The following is a 24,121-nucleotide window of genomic DNA, read 5'->3' on the forward strand; positions in this document are numbered from 1 at the left end:
AATGCCTCCAGCTGCTTGAAAACTGGAAGCATTTTCTGGGGATTCCTTTCCCTCACCACACTCCCACTAATTTTTGCCAGATGACCTTGCCCTTCCTGTCACCATCTGTGAGGAGTGTTTGTATTTGGCTGCCTTTCAGTCGTTTTCTGGTCAAACACCAAACATTCTTTTGTTCCTGAAGATGTTTAGAAATATTGGACCTTGTTATCTGTAACTCGGTTCAACACACTGTCCGACAGACTCCTGAAGCTGTTCTAGGGCTCCTCTGTTTTTCTCTCTTCAAATAGACTTCTTCCTCCTTTATTTAATCAGGGCTGTCTACCTAGCAGGTAACACATGGAAGGTTCCAGACGGGCCAACCGGAAGTTACTAACAGGGAGGCTATTTGGAAAAACAGTCTGTGTAATGCTCTCAGACAACCAATGTACTCTGCAGCTGGGAAAAAATGAAGACCTGTGGGAAGAATGGGGATCTAGTTGGAGACATCTAAGGCTTACTTTGCTGGGTGAGTTGTCCTAGATGTGATTCAAAGATCCATGTATCTTAGGAAAACACTTAGAAAAGAGGGCTGCAAATATTTCTGCCATTCAGTGTTAGTTTATTCTGATGAAATAGCTTAAGTTGCAAGCAAAAGAGCGTCTAGAGCATTCCTGGCTGGTGACCTGCTGCCCCCCTCTGGAAAAGTTGGGAACTGAAGCTTTTGCTCCCTCCCTGCCCAGTTCTGTCTCCATCGTGGGCCTGCGTTGGCATGACTCCCTTACCCAAAGATGCTTTGCTACAGTGTAGAGAAAGGTCAGGCCATAAACTGCAAATAGTTTATTCAGTGAGTTTACATTGACTCCGAGCAACGCAAGGATCTTTATTTCCTGGCCAGAGATGAATTCCTTGTTTTTGTGAAGTGTCTGTTCTGGCTCCACTCTCCTTCTACCAAGAATCCAAGCTGAAGCCGTCTTTCCCGGCAGCCTCGGACTAGCGGGAGGTCCTTGCTGACCTGGCACCCTGCCTTAGTAATCTTAACCTTAAAAGGGAGAGTTTGGACTCTTGATCTCGAAGGACCTTCTGGCTCTAATTCCATAAAAATATCTTTACCAGTGAGAAATGTCTATGTAACATTAACAAAACTGTTAAGTATTAAATGAGACTCCCCTTTTAATGAACAAGATTTCTGGAAATAAAAATAAATGTGCTTGGTGGAGGGGCTGAAATTTCAAAAAAAATTTTCAAAATATGAAATATGCCACTAGGAGGCAGTGTTGACATATAGTTTCATTCAAGCAAGTCTTCAATATATTTTCTCTTGAGGGAAATATTTTTTAAATCAAAGGATACAAGAATGATTAGAGGTTACAATGTTTTGTGTGGCAATAATGTTCTGAAAAGAATATTAAAGGGGCATGCATCTTACACAGTAATAGAACAGTAAGTGCGATAGAAGTTTCTATCATCTATGAATATTAAATATTGAACCAGATTTGAGAGTGAAATGGTACACAGCAACTTTGTAAAAAAAAAAAAAAAAAAAAAGTGGAGTTCACTCTCCTATTTCACCGCCGCCATCGGCAGCCTCTGAGAAAGGTGCTGCTTTGTCTATTTCTGTGCATTGGAGTATGAGGGGTAGATTACTAATTCTCTTAGTAAAAAAAATTCTGGAAATTTCTTTTTCCTTTAAATACTACTACTTCCTCTTTTAAAACTCCAGCATATTTGTGAAGTAGGAAGGTAGTATTTTTTTCATAGATGGGTAAACTGAGGTATAGAGATTTCATATAGGACTTGGCTAATTATGGAACGAAATTAAGAATCAAAAACAACCAAGATAGTCTTATTGCTCTTCTTTTTTAATAGCCGAAAAAATTACAGTTTCAAATCAGCTAAATCAATCCAAGGATGTTTAGAAAGCAGCATGAACTCTTTTCTAGTACATTCAGAGTAGCTAGCCATGTTTATTCTAATGGTCTTGCATCTTCAGCCTTCAGCTCTCATAGGAGAGTAGACGTTAGGTAAAAATATCATAGTTCTCAATCTAAGAAACCTGGATAGAGTTTGGAGAATCTCTAATTTTTCTTTATTATACTATTTTTAAGCTTCTAAAGTAACACAAGCTCCCTCCTCCTCAGCCTTACCCACTGGAGGCATTTGGGTGGATCTAGTTTTGAGCAGGATGGAGAAGGCCTTGATACCCTTCCCTTCTTGCCGGTCCCCACTGGTCTGTGCGTTTCTTAGCGGTAGAAATGGGTCAGCAAGGAGAGAGAACACGTCTGGAACTCTGAGAGCAGGACTCTGGGCTTTGGATACTTATCCATCAGGTCCCATATGGCTGATCATCTAAGAATAAATTTAAAGAAATACCCAAGTCCCCATATCTGAAGTGTCCCATATCAGTGTTTTTCAAACTAGGGTCAAAACACATCAATGGGTCATAAAGTCAGTTCAAAGGGTCTCAACCGGCATGTTTTATTAATGAAATAATGGATAGAAAGGAATGGAATAGAAAATACCAGAATGGATCACACATTTGATTTCAATGGTTGTATGTTATATGTTTTACTGGGTCATTATATAAATTGTGTTTCTTGCTGAGGGTCATGTTCAAAAGAGCCTGGAAGTCACTTCCCTCTAGCGCTTTATCTGTCCCTGCCTGGTTGCTGAGCCACTTATGACAGCTGACGTCTCATCCTCCTTACTAGCCTGCGAACTTCTTGAAGCGGGATTAACATCCAAATTACTTTTCCTTGGCCACAGTGATTCCCTTAATACCTTATACACGGTGCGTGCTTAGTAAACCTGTTTAAGGTTTACTTCCTACTTATTTTGCTTTTAAGTAAACTTCTAAAACATACTTTTAAAATTATCAAGTGCTATCTGTAATTCTATTTTGTTTAGCTAGTACCAGTTTTATGTGTAGGCTGGTGTTAGCACAAGCATTGCTTTTTCACTATCTTTTCCTTATTTCTAGGAACTGTGGCCCAAACACAGAGGAAGTCGCCAAAAATGGGTTCCACTGAAGCTACTGTGTAGACTTGAATTTCTGTTTCTCAAAGAGCTCTCGGAGCTGCTGCTCGGTGGTGGCTTCTTTCTGCTGCATGAGCTCGGCTGTCCCCTTGGTCACGCCCCAGGCATCTGGCTTTGACATGGAAGGGTTGTATGGCCTGCCTGAGGCTATCGGAAGATTCTCCCAGTATTCCTTCCTGGCCCTGGGGGAACAAAACACACAACATTAGACTCCTCCTCGAGTGTGGTCTCTGTCACTGAGCGAGAACACCTCCACAGAGCTGTCTTTGGATGCTTGAGAGTAAGTCTGTTAAAACACATTAATCTGGACTAAAACTTTTTTTTTTTTTTTTTAGACTCTATAGGTTCTAAAATTAGTTTGAATTTCTTCTTTTAATACATGCATAGAAATCAAAAGCTAAGAATTTACAACAGGGACATTTTCTATCCAATTTATCCTACCTCCCCCTCCTCACTTTCGGGCACTCGCCCTCATGAGCCAGCTGAGCTCACATTTGCTGCTGTTCCCAAAACCCAGTATTACTTCTGCCCCCTGACTTTGCGGATCCTGCATGCTTCTCCTTTCTATTTCCATTGTCTCCTTCTAGTTCAGGCCTCACCACGTCTGGTATCTGCTCCATAAAGGTTCCTCACAGGTTTCCCCATCTCAAGGCTGTTAAAACTAGCTAACTTACTTGAGGCCCTCCCCGCTCTGCACTGCCTTTGGGATGAGGTCAGATATAGCTCATGAGCTCAATCAAAGGCGGCCTCCTGTTCCTGGGGTGTGTCTTTTATCAAATTCTGTCTCCAGTATTCTCGAACATCTAGTTTCTCAATACCCCATTCTTTTCCCACCTCTCAGAGCTTGCCTGTAGGCTGTTCCATTGTCTGGCAAAGCAGTTCATCCTTCAAAATTCAGCTGGGGCATCAGCTCTCTTAGGAATGAATCCTTCATTTACCTCCTTCTGCCTTTTGCCCCTGGGCCATTAGCTCAGAACCCACAGCACCTGTGCAATCTTCAACCTTGAACTTACTATACCAACTGAGACTTACCTGTTTCTCTCTGCCGACTAGACTGTTCACTCCTTGGTGGCAGGGCTGTGCCGTGTCCAGCTTGCTACCTCAGCGTCCACAGCAGTGTCTGACATAGTTGTGCTCAGTTAATGTCGTCTGAACAGAGCGGAAGTGCTCCCTCCACCCTCTGCTCTGTCTCGTGGGAGCCGACTGAGCCCCTCAAAATGAAGCCAAAAACCCCTTCTTCTAAAATACCTTTCTATCAAGAAGATACTCATTCTTTTCTCTTCGTTGTTACTTTTTTATCCGTGCCTCTAGTAAAGCCGTTACCACAGCATAACAAGGTGGCTTTCTTCACCATTTTCCCCAGCAGACTGTGAGAGTCTCTCAGCCAGGACCACCGCTTTTCATTTCTATAATCCTGATGGCCTGCACCTTGCCTGACGTAGAATCTGTTTGTTTACTGTTCATCCCCCCCGGGATGTAAACTCTGAGGGCAAAGACCTTTTCTGTCTTATTCACCACTGTATTCCCAGCTCCAAGAATCATGCTTGGCACACAGACACTTAATTAATATTTGTACACTTAAATCTTAATCAATTGATTCAATGTTAGTGTCCCCCAATGGATGGTGCTTTCCTAGAGCATGAAATCACGTTTCATTGCAGCTTACATTATTTATATATTCTGAAAGCCTTCTCCAAAAATCACTCCATAAGGTTATTTCATAAACATCTCTGTGGGATAATTTGAGAATAACTGATTCTTTATCATCACACAGCAAATTAGCTGCACTCTTTGTAATGACCTCACTTGGACATATTCACAATCTGAATGAGTTTGGTTTGGCAAATACAGTTTAAAGGTTCTTACCTGGCTCTAATCCAGGGTTTGGTGTGCATGTCCAAACCGCTTCCCCAGCTGCCATGTTTTTCTGAAGCTGGCGGCAAAAAGCCCCTTTCTGGGGCCAGCTCCTCTGCGATCGCCCTGATATGGTAGGGCTCAAATCCACAGCACCCGCCAATGTACCTGATCCCAAGGTTGTAGGCCTCTCTGGCATATTTTTGAATATCCCATCTGGTTGTGACTCTGGGCTCCAGTCCTGTAATAAATGGCATTATGCCCCAATTCTTTAAAAACAAATATTCAAAATAAACAGCTATGAAAAGTACATAACTGTCAATAAATAAATAAGTTGTCAATATCCATTTCTTAACTTTTTGAAACTATTAGCTGCTTTGTGTTTATATATCCAGTTTTTGGGTTTTTTTGTTTTTTGTGAGGAAGATTAGCCTTGAGCTAACATCTGTCGCCAATCATCCTCTTTTTACTGAGGAAGACTGGCCCTGAGCTAACATCCATGCCCATCTTCCTCTACTGTATATGTGACACCGCCACAGCGTGGCTTGACAAGCAGTGCGTCAGTGCGCGCCCGGGATCCAAACCCCAGGCTGCTGCAGCAGAGCACGTGCACTTAACCACACACCACCGGGCCAGCCCCTATATATCCAGTTTTAAATGCTGGGGTAGCCAGACTTCAAGATGGCTCCTAATGATCCTTGTCCTCTGATGTCTTGCCCTTGTGTAGTCCCGTCCCGCATTATACCAGGTCGGTCTGCAGGACCAATAGAATGTGGCAGAAGGGATGGTCTCTGACTTCGGAGGCTAGTTTATAGATGACATTATGGTTTCTGCCTTGATCTCTCTCAGAACACTCACCCTGGGGGAGGCCAGTGGCCGTGTTGTGAGAACACTCAAACATCACAGTGGAGAGGCCCATGAGCTCAGGAACTGAGGCCTCCAGTCAACAGACAGCAAGAAGCTGACACTGACTCCCACAGCCAACTAAAGGAGCCTGAAGGTAGGTCTCCAGCTCCCATCCGGCCTTCAGATGACTGCAGCCCTGGCCAATGTCTAGACTGCAACCTCTTAAGAGATCCTGAGCAAAAACTACTGGCCAAGTTGCTCCTGAATTCATGACCCACAGCAACTATGAGATATAATAAATGTTTGTTGTTTAAAGACACAAAGTTTTGCAATAATTTGTTCTAGAGTAATAAATCACACAAATGCCTTCCCACTCTTCTTCCATGGTTCTTCTAGACTGATTATTTGATAATGTTTTACTTCTCTGAAGGTCCCTATAGAACACAGGATATGGTATAAGGACCTTAGAATGGAATAGGAGGCTGCCCATGCTCTGGCTTGATTTTCAGGGTAGACTCACCCCCACGTCCCAAACATGCTTTATCCCTCCTTGTAGACTGTAAATATTCCCTCCCTTCATCTTTATTCAGATTTGTTATACAGTAATCCAGTATCTTCCCCTGTCCCTGAAACTCTAGAGTAGCTGAGCAACATTCATAACAGGAGAAAAGTATCTTGGAGATAACCTGGTCTAAACGCCATATTTTTCTAATGAGGAAAATAAGATCTAGAATAACTAAAGAATTCTGCTAAGGTTACACAACTCAGCAACAGAGCTGGAACCAGAACCCAAATCTTCACTGATCCCACCCAGAAGGGCATCCTTTTTACCAACCTACAAGTATGATGAATTGGTTGTCTCTCTAGGTGTTGAGTCACCTTTGATTTTACACGAAAGTTCAGAGGTCTTTTTTGCTTGCTGGTCCCATCTCTTCCTACTACCACTGTCTAGTATCAAGGGGTTTGGGGCTGCAGGGAGAGAAGCTGGGGGTGACAGATGAGGAGATAGGCAGCCATTTCTTTACTATGACAAAGCTCTGTGGCTACAGATTTATTTGGAATTTGTCAAACATAAGACATTGAGACGGTTTATAAAATGTCCATCTTACCAAAGGGGAATTCTGGCAGATCGATAAACCCCTGTTTGCTGCAGTCAGGGGTGTGGTAGGCCAAGGGCTGGCTCATCAGGTGGGCTTTCAACCGGGCAGCCGCCAAGCCTTCTTTCATGAGCTTCACGGTTTGTAAACTAATTGTGGGGTCAAAATGGCAGTTCACACCAACGATGGACGCCCCTGCAAGTGGGAAGAACATTTTAGCTTTAGGGAGTCACCAGATACCAGAAGGCCCAACTCTCCTCTCTCAATCAGGGAGCTTTTATTGGAACGGTGAGTTGGAAGTACAGCATTTGGTCCTTGCTCCCTGCAAACCTATCTTATGGTTTGGCAAGAATGATTACTAACAGGCAGCAAGCGCTTTCTGTGAAAACTGCTTTGCAGAGTCTGGTATATTGAAGTGTCATTTATGCACACTGGTCCATCTTTTTTCAAAAAAATCAGAGTTTTTTTAACTTCAAAGTTTAGTAGTCAATTTTTCAATCTTTGACGTTATATTGCAAGCACAATAATTTTTCAACACTCCCAGCTGCTAGATTGCACCTGTGGTTACCATACCACTCGTTTGAGGAATAAATCAATGTTCCCTTTCATTGGGCCAATTTAATAACATCACTAATCCAGATTCCAGGAGCAGCAGAGCTGATGCCACAAGCCGTGGCATCCAGTCTCAGTGGCAGGCGTCTCAGTGGTCCCCAGTGGGCTGGGTCTGCAGTTTGCTCTTCATTCTTATTCTAATCAGGCCTCACTTCCTGTCACTCCTCTGAATCAGCTTTTGTCAAGGGTACTGATGACCTCAATCTTGCCAAATTCACTAGTTGCTCCTCTGTTCTCACCTTACTCAACATCTCAGCACCTTCAGCCCAGTGGACCATTCACTCCTTCACCAACACTCCCCTTCTCTTGACTTCTGAGAATTTCCCGCACTCTGCATACCGCTCCTACCTCCCTGGCTGCTTTTTCTGGCTGTTACGTGCTGACCCCTCCTCCAGGCTGAACCTTCAATCCTGCAGTGTCCAGGATCCCACCAAGCCCTCTTCTCTTCTTCATCTACACTTCCTTTTCAGTCCCAGGGCTTTCAATACCATCTGTGTCCAGAACTCGCCCAAATTTCTCTCTAACCCTGACCTTTCCACTAGGTTCCAGACTTGTATATTCAATAGCTTACTTAACATCTTCATTGGGATCTTGATTATCTTTTTTTTTTTTTTTGATGTTTTCCTGCCAGAGTTTCTCTTTCCTTGTCTGACTTCATTACACTAATGAATTAATCATATGTTGGCTATTTATTGGGTGTCTAAGGTATAAAGGTCCTTGTAAGCGGTTATAGAGAAATATAAACATAGGACAGAGTTTGACACCAAGGATTTGTAACTTAGCACAGGGCTTCCCAAGGTTTGCTCTATGAAATAAGGTTCTAGGATCCATTAAGTTAGGCAGTAGCTATTTACTATATCTCCTTCTTGGAGACTGCCAATATACACAAACATAGCAAAGGCTCTGAGAAATTCTGTAGTAAAGAGACCTGCTTGCCTAGGGTTAATACAGCATTTTCTACATCTATTTGAATAGAGACCCTATTAACATTCTCACCGACTGGAAAACCTCGACTGAGGATATTCCAAATGAGTGGTATAACAGAAAGCATTTTGCCAAGAGGACGGGTGATCACTTGGGGTAGGGATGGTTATGTAAGCGTGCGTGGAGGCAGAATTTGAACTAACTTTGGGAGAGGGATGAGATTTATTAGATGGATATTTAATAAGGACCTGTGATGTGCCAGGTACTGTGCACAGGGTACTCAGTGCTGAGCTGAGCAGACATAGTCTCTGCCCTCTTGGATCTTACAATCCAGAGAGAGTGAGACACTAAAGAGATGACCAAATGGGATACGTGGGAAGTGCTACAAAGGATGTAACTGTTTACAGTGATAAACACTGTGGCACCTGCTCTGAGCAGAATGGCGAGGGAAGGATGAGATGCAGGCCAAGAACCCTTGCCAATTAGCCACGGGGATGACGAGGCCTCCTCTGACCTTTTTGAAACAAGTTAACTGGCTTCTCCCTCCATTTTTATATTTCCAATAAAAAAATTAGGATTATAAAATGTCATTCCTAAATCTAAATAATTGTCATTGTTAATGACAAGTATGAAGTGACTTTCAGGAGATATCAGGAGTTGGATAAAAATCATAAATTAAACAAACAGCCAATCAAAATCTCTCTGTTCCACAGAGTGAGTCGGACTCGTCCACCGACACTGAGCTGTTCCTAGGGTTTAAAATGAGGCAGCTTTGAAAACAGTCTGTGAGTTTTCCCTGATTGAAATGAAACCCATTATTAGGAATGGAAATTACATAAAAAGATAAATTAGGTGGTCAGTATTTCATATCAAACTTTTTTTTGATTTATTATACCAATTACAGAAAGCAAAGCATAGCAGTAATTTATGAGAATGGAAAATCTTTGGCAAAGAGGGTAACTGACTTATAAGTTATTAATGTTTAAAGATCTCAACTTGAGATAAGTTTAAAATAAAACAATTTTTCCTAATGCTTTTTGATTTACCAAAATTCTTCTTATTTCTAGGTGCTAAATCTCCAGCATAGATCTAGTTGCCCCTCTCAAAAGGCTGGTATGTGTGTCTATTTTCTTTTTCTTTTTAACATTTTTCTCTTTGGGAATCAATAATACTATTATCAATATTCCTAAGAAAGTAAATTAATGGTTTTGGCCCTGAGCTAACATCTGCCAATCCTTCTCTTTTTTTGCTGAGGAAGACTGGCCCTGGGCTAACACCCATGCCCATCTTCCTCCACTTTATATGGGACGCCACCACAGCATGGCTTGCCAAGCAGTGCATCGGTGCGTGCCTGGGATCTGAACTGGCGAACCCTGGGCTGCGGCAGCAGAGGGCGCATACCCAACTGCTTGTACCACTGTGCTGGCCCCTATATGACATTTTAAAAGACTCACTAATTGCAAACCAATCAAAATCCGTCCTCACCTGCTTTAACCAGGCGCACCGCACACTCGCCGGGGCTCACGCCGTGCAAATCCCCCTCTGGGCCGATGCACATGGTCGCTGCCACTGGTTTCCCAGATGCTTTCAAGGCTTCAACTGCCCACACAGCCTCTTCAACGTGTTCAAAATACTTAAATAGGATCAGATTAAGGTACTCTTAATCTTGTTTCTCCCCAAACAATTTGAAAACTTGTTCTGTTGCTTAATAATTTAATTATCACTAGATGAGTGATTTTCAAACTCTGAGTTCTGACCCATTAGCGTTTTTTAAAACAGAATAGAATAGTGATTTCTTACTGTGAATTGCAGTCAAAAGGTTTGAAGAATACTACATTAGATGAACTGAATTAAATTTAGTAGAAGCCCTAAAATGGAAAAAGATTTCAAACCTAAATATCACTATTACTGGTCATAACTGGCACCTAACCCCACATGGTCCTCATGAAAGCGAAAGGCAGAGGAAATGTACTAAGTGTACTTGTCTCATCTTTGACCACATCTCTGTTTACCTCTGCGATCAAGAAGTCCACGTTCTTCTTCATAAAGACCTCCAGCTGCTGCTGGAACACTTTCTTAACTTCAGTCTCACTCTTGCAGCTAAGGTACGAGGGCGTCTGACTCACGCCTCCTGCCACCAACGCGTCTCCCTCATCAGCCACTTGCCGGGCAATGTCACAGGCCGCTTCATTGACTTTCTGCCCCTAAAATGGGCGAATAAATGATACATCTACATTTTCATGTGAAATTGAAGCAAAATTATTATTCAAATGCCCACATCTCAGTTGTATGTTTACAACAGTGATTTTATTTCAGAAAATGACAGTGACGGAACAGTTCTGTGCTTCACCAAGTTGAGCAATTTGCAGTAACACCACCACCGATAATAGTGACGATAAAACTAAATCTGATGGCAGTATCCAGGATACTACATTATACAAAGATCTGTGAGAGACTAAAATTCTTTACATGAAAGGATCTCGTATCTTCTAATGCCGAAGCTGCACTTAGAAGAATAGCTAGCAAATAGTGGTGATGATGATGCTTTTATGATTATTAATAATAAAATTCAATTATGATGACTATAGAATTCATGACTTTTTATCATTAAGTATTTTCTCAATTAACAGATAAATGTATAAGTAAGGTCTTTTCTAATTAGACATTAAAAATGACACTTGTCCTCAAAAAAACCCAGTACTGTAGGTCACACAGACTTGTGGAATTTTAGAACTCCCTCTTCATTTTAGAGATGAAGACATTGCCGCCTTGAGGGGGTAGGGAAGTTATGTGTCCAACATTCACGGTTGATTGTAGCTGAGTCAGGAAGATTCCACGGGGGCTGACTCCTTGAGCCTCTGGCCTTTCCCCTACGCTGCTCCACATTAAAAAACTGTAAGGATGTAAGAACTTGTAAGGATACTCACTCAGCAACTTAGTCAAGAGACTGGGAGAATCATTAATCGTTAAATACCTCCTCTTTGATCTGCCTCATTAAATGCCTTTCTGTTGCTTTTGGGGACTCCAGCTAAAACCCAAAAGTGTTATTCACACACATCTCATTTCTGTATTATTTAAACCAGAACTCTGAAGAGGCTCAACATCTTTCTCTCTGAGAACTTGGATGATGACAAGCACGCCCACTGTGCTCCTCTGGGTTCCATGTGCGGGTCTACTTACGGATATCATCTCGGCAACGTAGTTTCCCCTGTTCTCCAGCTTGTCCTCACTCGCGTAAAAGGTGAAGGTCTGCATGACGTTCGATCCAGCTCTGAGGAACTCCCGATGAAGCTGGCGAACTGGGAGATCAAACGAGGAAGGGCAGAAATTGCTCGTTTATTAACCCACGATGTTTTCAAAAGGCTCTCGTACAAATTACAAAAATACCTGTGTAAATCCCTGGTTGCTCGGCATTCGTGCATCCTGGGGGCTAATGAGAGGTGGATCTGGGGTCTTGTGTCAGGAAGAAGAGACAGATGAGGGGCGAAGGGAAGAGGGAGGTCCCACAGAGGAAGAATCACGTCAGCATTTCTGGCAGGCAGAGAGGTGGGAAGGGCATTCCCTACAGAGGGAACGGCCTCAGCAAAGACCAGGAGGCAGGAACATGTGTGGCGTTTGGGGGAACAGCAAATAGTCCGAGCAGCTGCATTGAGGAAATGGTGAAGTGGTGGGAGATGCAGTAGGAAAGGTGGGCTGGCAGACAGAGTACCGACGGCCTCGCACGTCATACCAAGCAGTCGAGGCTCCAACCACAGGTATTGAGGAAACATCAAGTTTATAAGCAATGGAGTGATGTGATTAGCTCTGTTTTCGAAAGATAATTCTGGCAGCTGAGTGGAACAAGAATTGGAGCAAGGTTCCCAAGCATACGTCCCCGGATGAACGCCAAGTGGCAAAGTTTTTACCAGCTGGAGGAAATATGGTAGAATTTCTTTTCCATGTAGCCAGAAGTATTCAATTTAAAGAATTATCCTTTGCTCTAAAAAAGTGGTCCTAATCTCTGGTTGCCCATTAGATACCCTGCAAGCTTTTGAAAAATTATGGATGTTAAAGTCAAACCCACAGATATTCGAATTTAATTGTTTTGGAGTAAGGCACAGGCATTTTTTCTTAAAGGTTCCCCAACTGATTCTTATTTTCAGCCTTGTTGAGAACCACCATTCTGAGAGTGGAAAAATGTCAATTTTATAAAATGAGAGTGAGACCTACATGGTGTTTGTATTTGTCAGGAGAATTAACTGGGCAAAGTAGGAAATCAGCAATCCTATATCAGCCCCTAAAATTTACATTGAAATTTCAGAGGCCTATAAAATCCAAAGGTCTGGGGGCAACTCCATTAGAGGCTAGGAAATTATTAGGACACTGGAGTTCTTACCCTCCAGGGGCTGAGACTGGAGATGAGTCTGGCACCTGTGTATCCCAGGTGCCTAGGAGAGGGTGAGAACAACAGGAGCTCAGTTTTTGGGGCTTTTTTGTGAGGAAGATTGGCCCTGAGCTAACAGCTGTGCCCATCTTCCTCTACTTTGTATGTGATGCCGCCACAGCATGGCATGATGAGCGGTGCGTAGGTCCACACCCGGGATCCGAACCTGCGAACCCTGGGCCACGGAAGGAGAGCACAAGAACTTAACGACTACGCCTCTGGGCTAGCTCCTCAGTTTTTGTTTTTAAATGGACAAATAAGTAGGGCAAAGAGCTTCTGACTTTCAGAAAATGGGTTTCTAAGCTTGAAGCCAAATCTTTGTTTTTAAAATCATGGAAACCTTAGTTCTCAGTGGGAACTTAAAAGCATGCCTAAATTAGGGGGCTTCAAACTTGTTTTAATGAGCAACAGAACCAATTAAAATCACCTTATATGGAGTCTCCATATACCAATCAGATAAACACAGAGCTGCTGTGGCTGGAGCAGGGGTGAAGGGCCCATAGACCAGGTTCCTGTACACCAGGATGAAATGGTTTACAAGCAGGAAGTCCACCCAGATGGTCCTTGGGTGGATTTCCAGAAACTCTGTAAAAAAAACCCCTGAAATGGCTGCAAATTGTTTGTGCATACGTATGTACATTTTATAGTGCAGAGGGTCTATACCCTTTTATCAGATTTTTCCAGAGGGCAGTGACTCAACTCCTTGCTCTTAATTGATTTGATTATTCCACCGTGCTTCTTAAAACTGCAGTGCTTTTCAAAGTGTGACCCAACTTAGACTCACTGGGGGGCACTTATTATAAATTCAGATTCCCCAAACCCCTCTTGACCCAGCAAACCTGAATTCCTTGCCTAATTCAATGCTGATTCCACTGGGTGCAAGAACCACAACTTTTGGCACAAACTTTAGCAGGAGAATGAGTCTGGTAATTTCATTTTCAATTTCTATTTTCTGTTTCAACTTCCATTTTGTTTTCTCTCATCATAAGCCTCCTAGAGTCTTCATCCTCTAACCATTAATAGGGTGTGGCTGGTCCCTACGACAATGACACAACCTATACTAATTACTTTCATTTTATGGCCTTAAACTTTTCATTATACTAGTTTTATTTTAGCATCACAGAGGCTAAAGTTTACAAGTTATGTAATATATGTATAGTTATAAATGTACAGAGCATAGTTAGATATTACCCTTGTAAATTCAGTTGAGAAATGCAAGTCTTTGGAATTCCACAGTGAACTCTAAAAGGCCAAATAAAATTTTGCAGTATTTCTTCAGTGGGATAATAAATTTGCAGCCAAATCATTTGGGGGCAAAAGGTGACCTGAACTAATGTGAGGATATTTATAATTGTATACCCTTCAGTGTGGGTAGTCATATATTTTGATGCAAAAAATGTATGAATGTGTTTGATTGGCGGCTGCTTTAGAACCTAACGAGAGTGTTACATAATACATAGCATATGTACTGCGTTAACTTTCTCAATTCCCCAGAAGTCTGGATGCCACATTTGGCCCCAAAATGGCTTGGATAAGGGATTGTGGACCTTAGCATAACCTTCACTTTCTCAGTTTCCAGTGCTAAAAAGTCAAGCCCAGGCCCTAGTCCTACAAAAGTGTTCTAGGTGCAGTCCAGCTTGCAGAGAAAGTTCTCAGGGCCTACATCAATTCTCGCTATCACCCAGTCTAATTAGAAAAGCACCTGCAGATACATAAGCTCATTTGCACAAAATAGCATGAAAACTGACCACTTCTCTCAGAGCATGACTTTTCATCCCCCACCCCCAGGCCCCTGTGGGAGATCAAGATTTGGCCACCCTGAAATCTATCTCTTTACCTTGGTTGTTTTCTCTAGGGACATTTGACCTCCCCCACTAACTGCCTAAAGAATTTGACATGGTGGCTCCTTCCTAGAACAGATCTATCATGATGGCTGTAAAGATAACGTAGGGTAAATGTTACAATAAGACAGGCACCAACAAGCCCCTCTTATTAGAAGTTCTGTCTCTCTGGCCACATTCTCTGGATGACCCTGCGAGGAGTTGCCAGACAATCATTTGCATTTATAAGGGAAATCTCCATTTGTAAAGGTATCTCCCTCTCTGTTTTGAGAAGAGAAGGGGGATGAGCTCATTTTTAGTGACTTATCAATGTGGAAGTTGAGGCCTTGGGGCTGCATAATCAACCTTACTCTTGTTTACTGTGCTTTAGTGGTAATCTCCTGTAACTGACTCCCCCAACCCCCAAAATCCCCCTTTGTCATTGGCTGAACATGGTATTTAAGACGAGAATTTCTGCTATTGTGTTGAGAAACACAGTGTTCCTGCTTTCTCCCATGTATACATGTTATTAAACTTGGTATTATTTTCTCCTGCTAACCTGTCTTGTTGATTATTTGGCCAGCCATAAGAACCTTAAGGGAAAGGGCAGGGGGAGATTCTCCCTCTTCCCCCTACACCCCCAAAAGCTAACTACATCAGCTGTGTTATGAGGATGCGTTACAGGAGATGGGTCTTTTCTGACGCATCCCCTGTAGTCCACTGCAGTTGGCAGAATTTGAACGAGGCACCGGCAGAGTCAGATATATGGGATTTCAGTCTGTAGCAGAAAGGATTGAATCTAATGACTCAGTATCATGGAGTTTTCATTAATTCTTGAAAAGCGTGAACACCCCGGGAAAAAGTAGAGCCAATACTCAATACACCTAAACGAACTAAAAAGACTTGAGACACAGATGGCCAAGAGGTAAAACGTGCTGTTTCTGCATTAATAAAATCAAAGAAAATCACTTTCAGAGCAGTTTCTCTTGAGCTCCCCTAATGCGTAACTTTTAAAAAAAAGTGACAAAATTGAAGCTTGTGGTTTAAATAACAGTTATTTTGTTAACGTGGCAGAGTTTCGGCAAGGCAGTTTGTCGTTAATATCAGTTTGGCCCAAGAAATATTTCATTTTGAGTTTAATCCAGCAAGCAGGTCTTAAGAAAGAGACCATAGATACATTTGAAATCCTCACTCTTGGGTCTTAATTATTCCTTTGTGTTTCTTAAAGCCCTTCAGTGCAATGCTGCTCAAAGCATGGTTCACCTGGCCATCACCTGGGGACAATTATTATAAACTTGCAGGTTCCTGGACCCCCTCACAGACCTAATGAACCCAAATCTCTGTAAGTGGAGCCTGGAAACTTATAATTTTTAACAAACTCTACTGGAGAAACTAAAATTTGAGAACTACTGTTGTTTGAGCTTCCCAAGCCTACTAATTTCTTTTCTTTTCTTTTTTTTTTTTTTTGCTGAGGAAGATTGGCCCTGGGCTAACATCCGTGCCCATCTTCCTCCACTTTATATGTGGGGCACCTGCCACAGCATGGCTTGATAAGTAGTACATCAGTCTGTGCCCAGGATCCAAACCTGTGAACCTGGGCCACCAAAGTGGAGTGCACAAACTTAACCACTACACCACTGGGCCAGCCCCCAGTTTTATTTTTTTTTTAGGATAGGACACAGTATTATTTCTACTTTTATTTGGCAATATAAAAGTCGTGTACATTTGCTGGGCTTCGCAGTGTGACTATAGTTCTTTTGAGATAGCGTAATTTGAACAAACACTCCTGTACTTCTCTAGCAGAAATAGATTAATACAACCAAGAATATTACCAAGAGAAGAAACAAGTCAGCCAAGTTAATAATAGCAGTAGTTAATACTTGTAGTATTTAACATGTGCCAGGCACTATTTTAAATACTTTACATATAACTTATTTAATCCTCATAACAACCTTATAAGGTAGATATCAAAATTATCTGTTTTGTAGAAGAGGAAACTGAGTCCCAGAGAAGCTAAGCAATTTCCCCAAGGCCACACAGCCTAGGCTGTGTCAGGATTTGATCCAGTTAGTCTGGACCCAGAGTCAGTATGCTTAACCTCAAAGCTGTACTCAATTTATGTGCTTTGTTGTTTTCCATCCTTTATCACTGAGTTCATTGAAATATGCTTTTCTTTAATAACAGTAAAAACAACTGTTCAACCTGTATAATATTCACAAGAACGTCCTCAAGTTTCCTCTGAAAGACTCAACTTCTTTCTAAGTGTTGGCTGCTGATGGCTTCCAGCTGAGAGCCTCTCTAGGCAGTGCCCTAGGCCACAGGGAGCTTCAGGCTCAGGGCTGAGCGTCTCCTGGGGGAGGGGAGGGCTGATGGCTTGCACGCAGAGCGTGGTCTGTTGGTGGGGGGAGAACACAGAGACCCAGCCCCCTGCCGCAGTTTGGGGCAACTCTGAAGGGCCTGTCCAACTCCAGAGCTCGCCGAGGGACTAGCCAAACCTCGGTTACACCGCATCACAGATTAATTCCTCCCTCTGCCCAATCCTGCTTCCCTCACTCCCTTCGAAGTATGGTTTCTTGAAAGCACTCCCTATTAAAACTCCTGAACAGAAATCTCCACTTCAGAACTTGTTTTCCGAGTAGCCCAACCTGCCGGAGCTGGAGCCAGGACTAGTCCTAGGAAACAACTCGAAAGCATTGTGTTTGGAGCTGGATCTTCTTTTGGCCAGCTGGTAATGAGCACCCACCCCATCACTGGTGCCAGAGCTCCTAGCATGCGCTATGGACACACCTGTTAAAACTCTCACCTGTGGTGAACTGGGATGCGATGCCCTTGGAAGGGAATGCACCAGCAGGTGCAGCATCTCAGATGTTTGAGAGGTTCAGGGGAAGTAGTGACTATAAGGAGCTTGGAATCAGATGGCTATTGTTGGGTGCCACCAATGTACTGGAGAAAGACAATGAAAGGTTAAGAGTGATTCATCACCAATTAAGGCAAAGTATGAAAGTCTGAGGATCTCCTGGGTAGCACATAGAAGGCAGAACAAGTTGAGGATCTGGCCAAGGACTTAATTACATAGGGAGCAGAGCTCCCGAGAGGTTGAATTCTCAACCGGGAAGTCTTCTATTGCCCAAGTTAGGGCCAGATTAGGAAGAAATGGGACCGAGATTTGGGACGAAGACAGTTGGGTGGATTCACTCATGAACCTTGAGAACCCCGATCCCCCTGACCCCTCTGGGCCTGCAGAAGTGGCCCATTCTGCCCTTTTAAAGATGAATGTTTCCCTCTTGCCTGAGGATGAAGCAGAGGCCTTGCAAGACAGCATTATCTCCCTCAGGTTCCATCTCACCTTCCCTCCTGGCCGTGAAAGATTTGGGGTCAAAAAAGTAAAGTGAGAATAAGGTGTGTGGGTGCAGGTGCAGGATAGGTGGACAGTTGAATTTAGATAGGGTGGGGCTAGTACAGTACCATGAATTTAACTAGTTGGCAAATACACAATGGAGGGGGCTTATCTGCAGGACAGTGATGATGCTGTACCATGAACTCAAAGTGGGTATGGAGGGAGGGGGATACATGGAGGAGAATCGAAAATAAACACTAAAATGGAAGGGACTAAGGACGGAGAGTCTTCATGGGGTTGAGGAGTGGGAGTATCAGAGAGAGTGAGCAGAAAAGGTAGGAGGTGGTGGTCAGCGAGTGGGGTAAGTGTAAGTGAGATTTCTGAGGTGGACAGCTGTGAGGATGGCAAGGTCCAGGAGAGGGTTGCTGAGGTAGAGGTGGAGGAGAAGTTCCACTGGAGAAGGGAGGAGATCAAGGCACTAATAGGAAGAGTGCCGGATGCATCACCTGTATGGACGCTGAAGTCAGCTAGAGAGGTGAGGGAGGAAGGGGCAGAGAGAAAGGCAGTGAGCCAGGTTCTAGACTTATCTAGAGTGAGGGGCAGGGACCAAGAGGTAAATATAGATGACAACAACAAGGAGGGCCACTGTGCTTATCCAACATGCAAATCTGTACTTACATACCTCATACAGTGCCCAGCAGGCAATAATCAATATTTGGAAAAACATGGCATGCATGTATCTGTTTGATGGTATGCTCCTAGACCTGGGTCAACATATGTTCTTTTATGAGCACTCAGAACTGAGCTAGGCACCAACCTGCTTCCGGGTGCTCCACAGCAGCTTCTGGGGTCCAGGGGCCCGCCTTCACATAGCCCCTCTTTTCCAGGGCAAAGACAAACCCTCCATCACCAATCACAACCTCTCCGGAGTTTAAACGTTCTAGGATGCCCTGAAATTACAGAGAAGGGGGGAGAAAAGGAGTTACCTGAGTTTTTAAGACAATTTTCTATTTTTAGTACTTTTGCTATCACATTCTTGAGAAATATGATTTCTTCAGAAGTCTCAGAAAGTACATGTAATATTTTATAAATTCATGACTATCTATAAGGCAAACAACCAGAATGCTCAAATAATGAAAATTTGTGTAAACATGTACTGGGGGTGGGGTCTTTCAGAATACATTAAAGAGTTTTGAAGAGTATGGTGGGAGATGTTATGTCTGAAGAAATATCTGCAGAGGGATTAAATGAAATGGTTTATTGTAAAGCCTCAAATGAATACTTAAGCACATATTTTTTTTTTTTAACCAGAGAATGTATTATTTTATTGTTGTTATTGTCAATTACATGATTTTTCATAGTTAAACCTTATTTTTTTGGCCGCTATTCAGAACCATTAATGTCATTTTTTAAAACTTTATGGAGGAATAATTAGGAACTAATATCACTTTTTAGAACAAAACACTCTATTATAAAGTTAACACAGACAGAAAATTTGATTACTCATTGCTCCTTAATAAGAAAACTTTAATTTTTAATTGCAAAAGCAATATGTTAAGCACACATTCTTAAATGGGGGAAGGCTGGTCTTTCTTCTTCTTCTATTAATGATCTAAAGAGATGATTAAAATTGATAAGGAAGTTGAAGTGGCGCATAACACCACTGAGGCATTTGAAGACTGAAAAGTCAGAAGACACTTGGTAAAGACAGAAGGAAGAAGACACTACCACAAAGGTGGCCAAGTCACTTAAAGGCTTCTATCTTTGGTGTTAAAATTCAGTTTCCACAACAGCAGCTACGTCATGCTACAGGGAGTTATGGGTAGCCATGTTTGCGCTCTGTAAGTGCGAGACAACAAGAACCGGGGAGAGACAGGTGAATAGAGTATTTGTAAACCATTTCCAGCCCAATCTCCACACCTATTCCATTTACAGTACTATGCAGTAATTACCCTGGTGTTAATGTTCAATAGATAAATTTTGAATTTGATATTTTTAAAGGGCTTTGTGAATTACAAAGTGATTTTCTAGTGTAACTAATTTTTTTAATTTAAAAGAATCATAGAACTAAAAAATAAAAGGTACCCTACATTCAATTCAGGTCACTCTGATTTTACAAAAGAAGAATTAAGGCCCAGAATCTCTCAGTAATTTACACCAAGTCCCCCAGGTGGGGAGTATAGGGTCTCCTGGCCCTTTCCCCCTTAAATGGATTCAAAGAATCCATTATAATGGATTTTTTTTTAATCTGGATTTATAATCCAGATTATAAATGGGGGTTTGGAGGGTGGGACAGCCCCGAAAAGATCGTGTGAAGGAATAACTTGGAACAGACCGACTGGGTTCCATTTATCACCAGTAACGGTTGATACAACAAATGCTGATATAATAACACGGGTTACATGAATCAATGAGAGGTGGTCATAGGACTGTGCATCCTACATCCCTGCCACCTGCTTAGAGCCTCCCCTGCGTTAATCCTCGTCCCCTCCACTGCCCTTCCTATGCCATTTGGTCAGCTAGTGCTCAGAGAAGAAACAATGGACATTTTCATTTTAAAGCAGTAAAATAAGGAGATTCTTCTATATGTTCCTGAAGATTTCTTCCAGAGAGAAAAATTTTCAAGCATGGAAGTCCATGAGATTACAACTACAAAAATATAGAATTGATCACGTGTAATTTTGAAATTCAAATATCTGTCATGATTTCAATGTCTCTAAATGCCACATCTGAAAACTACAACTTTGATCACTATGACGCAATTAACAAGAGAAATGTATATACTGCTAGCCAGTGCAGTTATACCAAAAACATGAATAAGAGTCAAATAAATGATATGACTTGCTTCTAGCTTTCATTTGGGTAAAATAACTCATGACATTTTGTTTAGTCAGTTAGCAACTCTGATTAAATGTACGCGTGTGTGTGTTCAAACTCTAGTACCACAAACATTTAAATGCAGAGCGTAGCTAACAATCTGAAATTCAGCGGCGGAGTGGCTAGTGGTGACTCCCTTACCATGCTGTTCATAAATTTGTTGAGCAACTACATCTGGAAAACGTCTCTTAGATTCTAGAGCATTTTTTAAATTACCTGGACTATAGACTTTTCTGTTCTTAAGATACATAGCTGCTTTTTTTTTAGTGGAATGTGCTATAAAAAATGTTCAAGATAATTGTTTTGTGAAAAAGTATTACAAAACAGGAGCTGTTCAGAGTGCTTTTCCTACTTCTGTACAATGAACATGTGTTAGCTTTGTAACATACGTTTTAATTTTAAACCCCAAAGCATAGACATATTATTGTCCATGTTTTAACACTGGCATACACATGGAAACAAGGTTATGAAAGAAACATTTTTTTCTCCATCTATGTCCCTCTGTTGCTTATACAATCCTTTAAAGATACTCCTTTAAAATGTTTCATTTTCTGAATTTGAGTTTGGGGAGTGGGTTAGAATCCATGGCTATGCGAATGGGGCCAAACCAAAAAAGTTTAAATTTCTATAGGAATCATCCTTTTCAGTCTATGCCAACTATTCATTTAGTAGATTTATGAATTGGCAAAAATTCTCAACCTAATTGAACTGGTAACAGCCTATAATCGTTTGCCATCTCCACATCTTCCTCACACCATGGACAGGCATCTATTAATGCTGCATGGTATTTAAAAAATTTAACTGAATTAGCTTTTTTCTTTGTGTGGAGGTCTTTTTGATTTGGGGGTCATCCCTTTAGAAACTGGCCACAGCCCATTGCAAAGGGGATGGCTGGCACTGAAGATGGGAGGTGGACCTGCCCTCAGGGTCCTTACAGCCCAGGAGGTTCGGTGGGGCTGGCCCCACCTGCCTCCCTACCATTCCTGGCTGCTGTCAGCCAGGCCTGGGGCCGGGCGCTTTCACACCCAAGGGTCAAGTACTGTGTACCGTTGGTCCTCCGTATCCGGGCTTCCTCATCCGCAAATTCACCCAACCGAGGATCGAGGATCGTGCAACACTACGCCACCCGCGGTTGGTTGAATTCGCGGCTGCGGAACCCGGGATGCGGAGGGCTGACTGAGGGACTTGAGCATCCGCGGATCTGGGTATCTGCTGGAGGTCCTGGAACCCATCCCACCGCCCAACCACAGTCCCGCGGTTAGTCCACCCCCCAGACTACACACGAAGGCCAACAGTCTGGACCGGAACACTCTTCCCAACAAGGGAAGTAATGTGCTGCTTGTTAATCAGGTGCTGAAGCTGCTGCGTTTTTGTTTTTTAAATCTTATCAGCAGCCCTTGCTCAATATCTTATTTTTTTCCCGAGGCCCGCGTGGTGCATTTTGTTGTGATCGCTGAAACCAAACTGCGTGGTGAAAACTTACCATCGCCCCACCAACGCCTGGCCTCGGGGCCGCGGCGGGGCGGGTCGAGGCGCGGGCGGGGAACGGCCGGAGCGCGCGCGGGCGCCCCCTGTCCGGCGGGCGAGGGCGCAGAGGGGCGGCGGCGCGGACACAGACGCGGGGCGACCCCCAGTCTCACCGCCGTGGGGCGGGGGAGGCGGGGGCGCGCCAGTGGGTCTAGGAGCCGCACTTCGGGGGGAGCGCTCTGGGGTTGGGGTGCGGGACTCAGAAGACGTTGGGCGTCTCGGAGCCCTGGGGGCGCCCTCGAGTCGGGGGTCACAGCGATCAAGGGCGCTCTCTGGGCAGGAGCCAGGAGTCGGGGGCTCAGAGGCGCCCTGGGGTCCTGCAGGAGAAGTTCTGGGAGCACCTTCTGGTCACAGCCGGGCCCCGCGGGCCCCCTGCACTCCCCGGGGCTGGGTGCGGGGCCGGTGGGTCGAGACGCAGAGCCCCGCCGGGATGGAGAGCGCCCTCGGGTCCCCCGAAGGCTCACCTTCTTGGCCTTTTGGCTCCCAACGGGCGCCATCCTCGTGGTGTCCGGACGGGTACCGGGCGCGGATGCGGACCGACGAGGCGAGCGTCTGCGCCTGCGGGGCCCGGAGCTGGCCCGCGCCGCCGGGCGCTTTATACGCGCGGCTCCGCGCGGGGTGGGTTTCCCGGCCTCGGCGCGGCCCAACGCGGGCCCCGGGCGGCGAACACGCCCACCGGCCTTTCATTGAGGCCTGCCGCTTGTTGGGAACCTGCCCTGCGGAGGAGGTGATCTAGATTGTTTTCCCAAGTGAGTGAAAACACCGCGAAGTGGGGTGGGGGTGGGGGTGGGGGTGGGGGGAGAGGTTGCCACTCGCTCAGGTTTCAAACCTACCTGCGCACGGTCCGTCTTTGCCCCTCGCGGGTCCCCGACCTTAGTTTACCTCTCCCTTGCCTGGGATCATGCACCATTACCTACTTAAATCGCCAGACCAGGCCCCTAAGAATTCCGTTCAATGCCCAAGTATTTGTCAAAGGCCGGGAACACAAGATTATTGAGCGAGGAGGCGATGCCCGGGAAGAACTTCAGCCTAAAGTGCGATCTCCTGTGGAATATGCATCCAGAGGTTGTGTAAGGGAACACAAATACGGCATTTCCAGAGGGTCCGATACCAACCCTGAGTTAGTGGGTATGTTCAAAGTGACCTTCGCCCCTTATATCCAAACATCCCTGGCACTTGCTAATAATACAGCAGTTTCTAATACGAATATCTTTGTAATATTTAACAAGGACAAAATTTTAACATTTATATATGACAGTGGAAATGCTGTACTTTAAAGACTTTGAAATTCAGCATGAAAACTATGTATAAAAACGTAAAGGCATCAGAAGAGCTGGAAGGAAATCGTTAGCAATGTTAACAGTAGTTATCTGTTGATGGTGGAGTTAGGGCTTGCTTTTATTTTATTCATTATGTTTTACTGTATTTTCTGCAATATCGTTATAATAAGAACACATTGATTTTAAAATAATAAAAACATTACTTTAAAAACGGTAAATACCCTAGAGAACAACTAAAATGTCTGAATCAGAGTTCAGAACCTTTTACCCAAATAAAAGCCCAGGAGGAAATTTTGTATGTGGAACAATAGCCTCCATTTCAAATGTGCAAAGAAGGAAATTACTGCAGCAAATGATGAATTAATACAAATTTAGTTGCTGAAATGATGTGCGCTTGACATACAACTGGGAAAGTAGCAAAGTCCTTTTGCTTCTGATAACTGACAAGTTTAAAATGGAAAAAAATGGAAGGAGGATTGATGCATATATTGTAATTCAAATAATCTGTTATT

General features: G+C 43.5%; 1 protein-coding gene across 1 annotated transcript; it reads right to left on the bottom strand.

The window, feature by feature from the left end:
- Positions 1-1,817: 1,817 nt before the first annotated feature.
- BHMT (betaine--homocysteine S-methyltransferase) lies at positions 1,818-22,954 on the bottom strand. The gene is made up of 8 exons (XM_004420424.3): positions 22,794-22,954; positions 18,743-18,875; positions 11,526-11,644; positions 10,358-10,549; positions 9,831-9,978; positions 6,822-7,004; positions 4,879-5,107; positions 1,818-3,194 (listed from the first exon to the last, which is right to left on the bottom strand). Exons 1-8 carry the CDS (start codon positions 22,824-22,826, stop codon positions 3,008-3,010), a joined length of 1,224 nt encoding a protein of 407 aa, XP_004420481.1. The 5' UTR covers positions 22,827-22,954; the 3' UTR covers positions 1,818-3,007.
- Positions 22,955-24,121: the final 1,167 nt, after the last annotated feature.

This window comes from Ceratotherium simum, chromosome 4, assembly GCF_057802395.1.
Source record: "Ceratotherium simum simum isolate JZ-2026a chromosome 4, ASM5780239v1, whole genome shotgun sequence".
Classification (NCBI taxonomy): Eukaryota; Metazoa; Chordata; class Mammalia; order Perissodactyla; family Rhinocerotidae; genus Ceratotherium; species Ceratotherium simum.

What these genes read in the sequence shown, in the direction of transcription:
- BHMT (XM_004420424.3), bottom strand. Translation starts at nt 22,826, where the DNA reads ATGGCGCCCGTTGGGAGCCAAAAGGCCAAGAAG. An exon ending in GGAGCCAAAAGGCCAAGAAG is followed by an intron (nt 18,876 to 22,793) that starts GTGAGCCTTCGG and finishes CTGTAATTTCAG; the next exon opens with GGCATCCTAGAACGTTTAAA. An exon ending in TGGACTTCTTGATCGCAGAG is followed by an intron (nt 9,979 to 10,357) that starts GTAAACAGAGAT and finishes ATCCTATTTAAG; the next exon opens with TATTTTGAACACGTTGAAGA.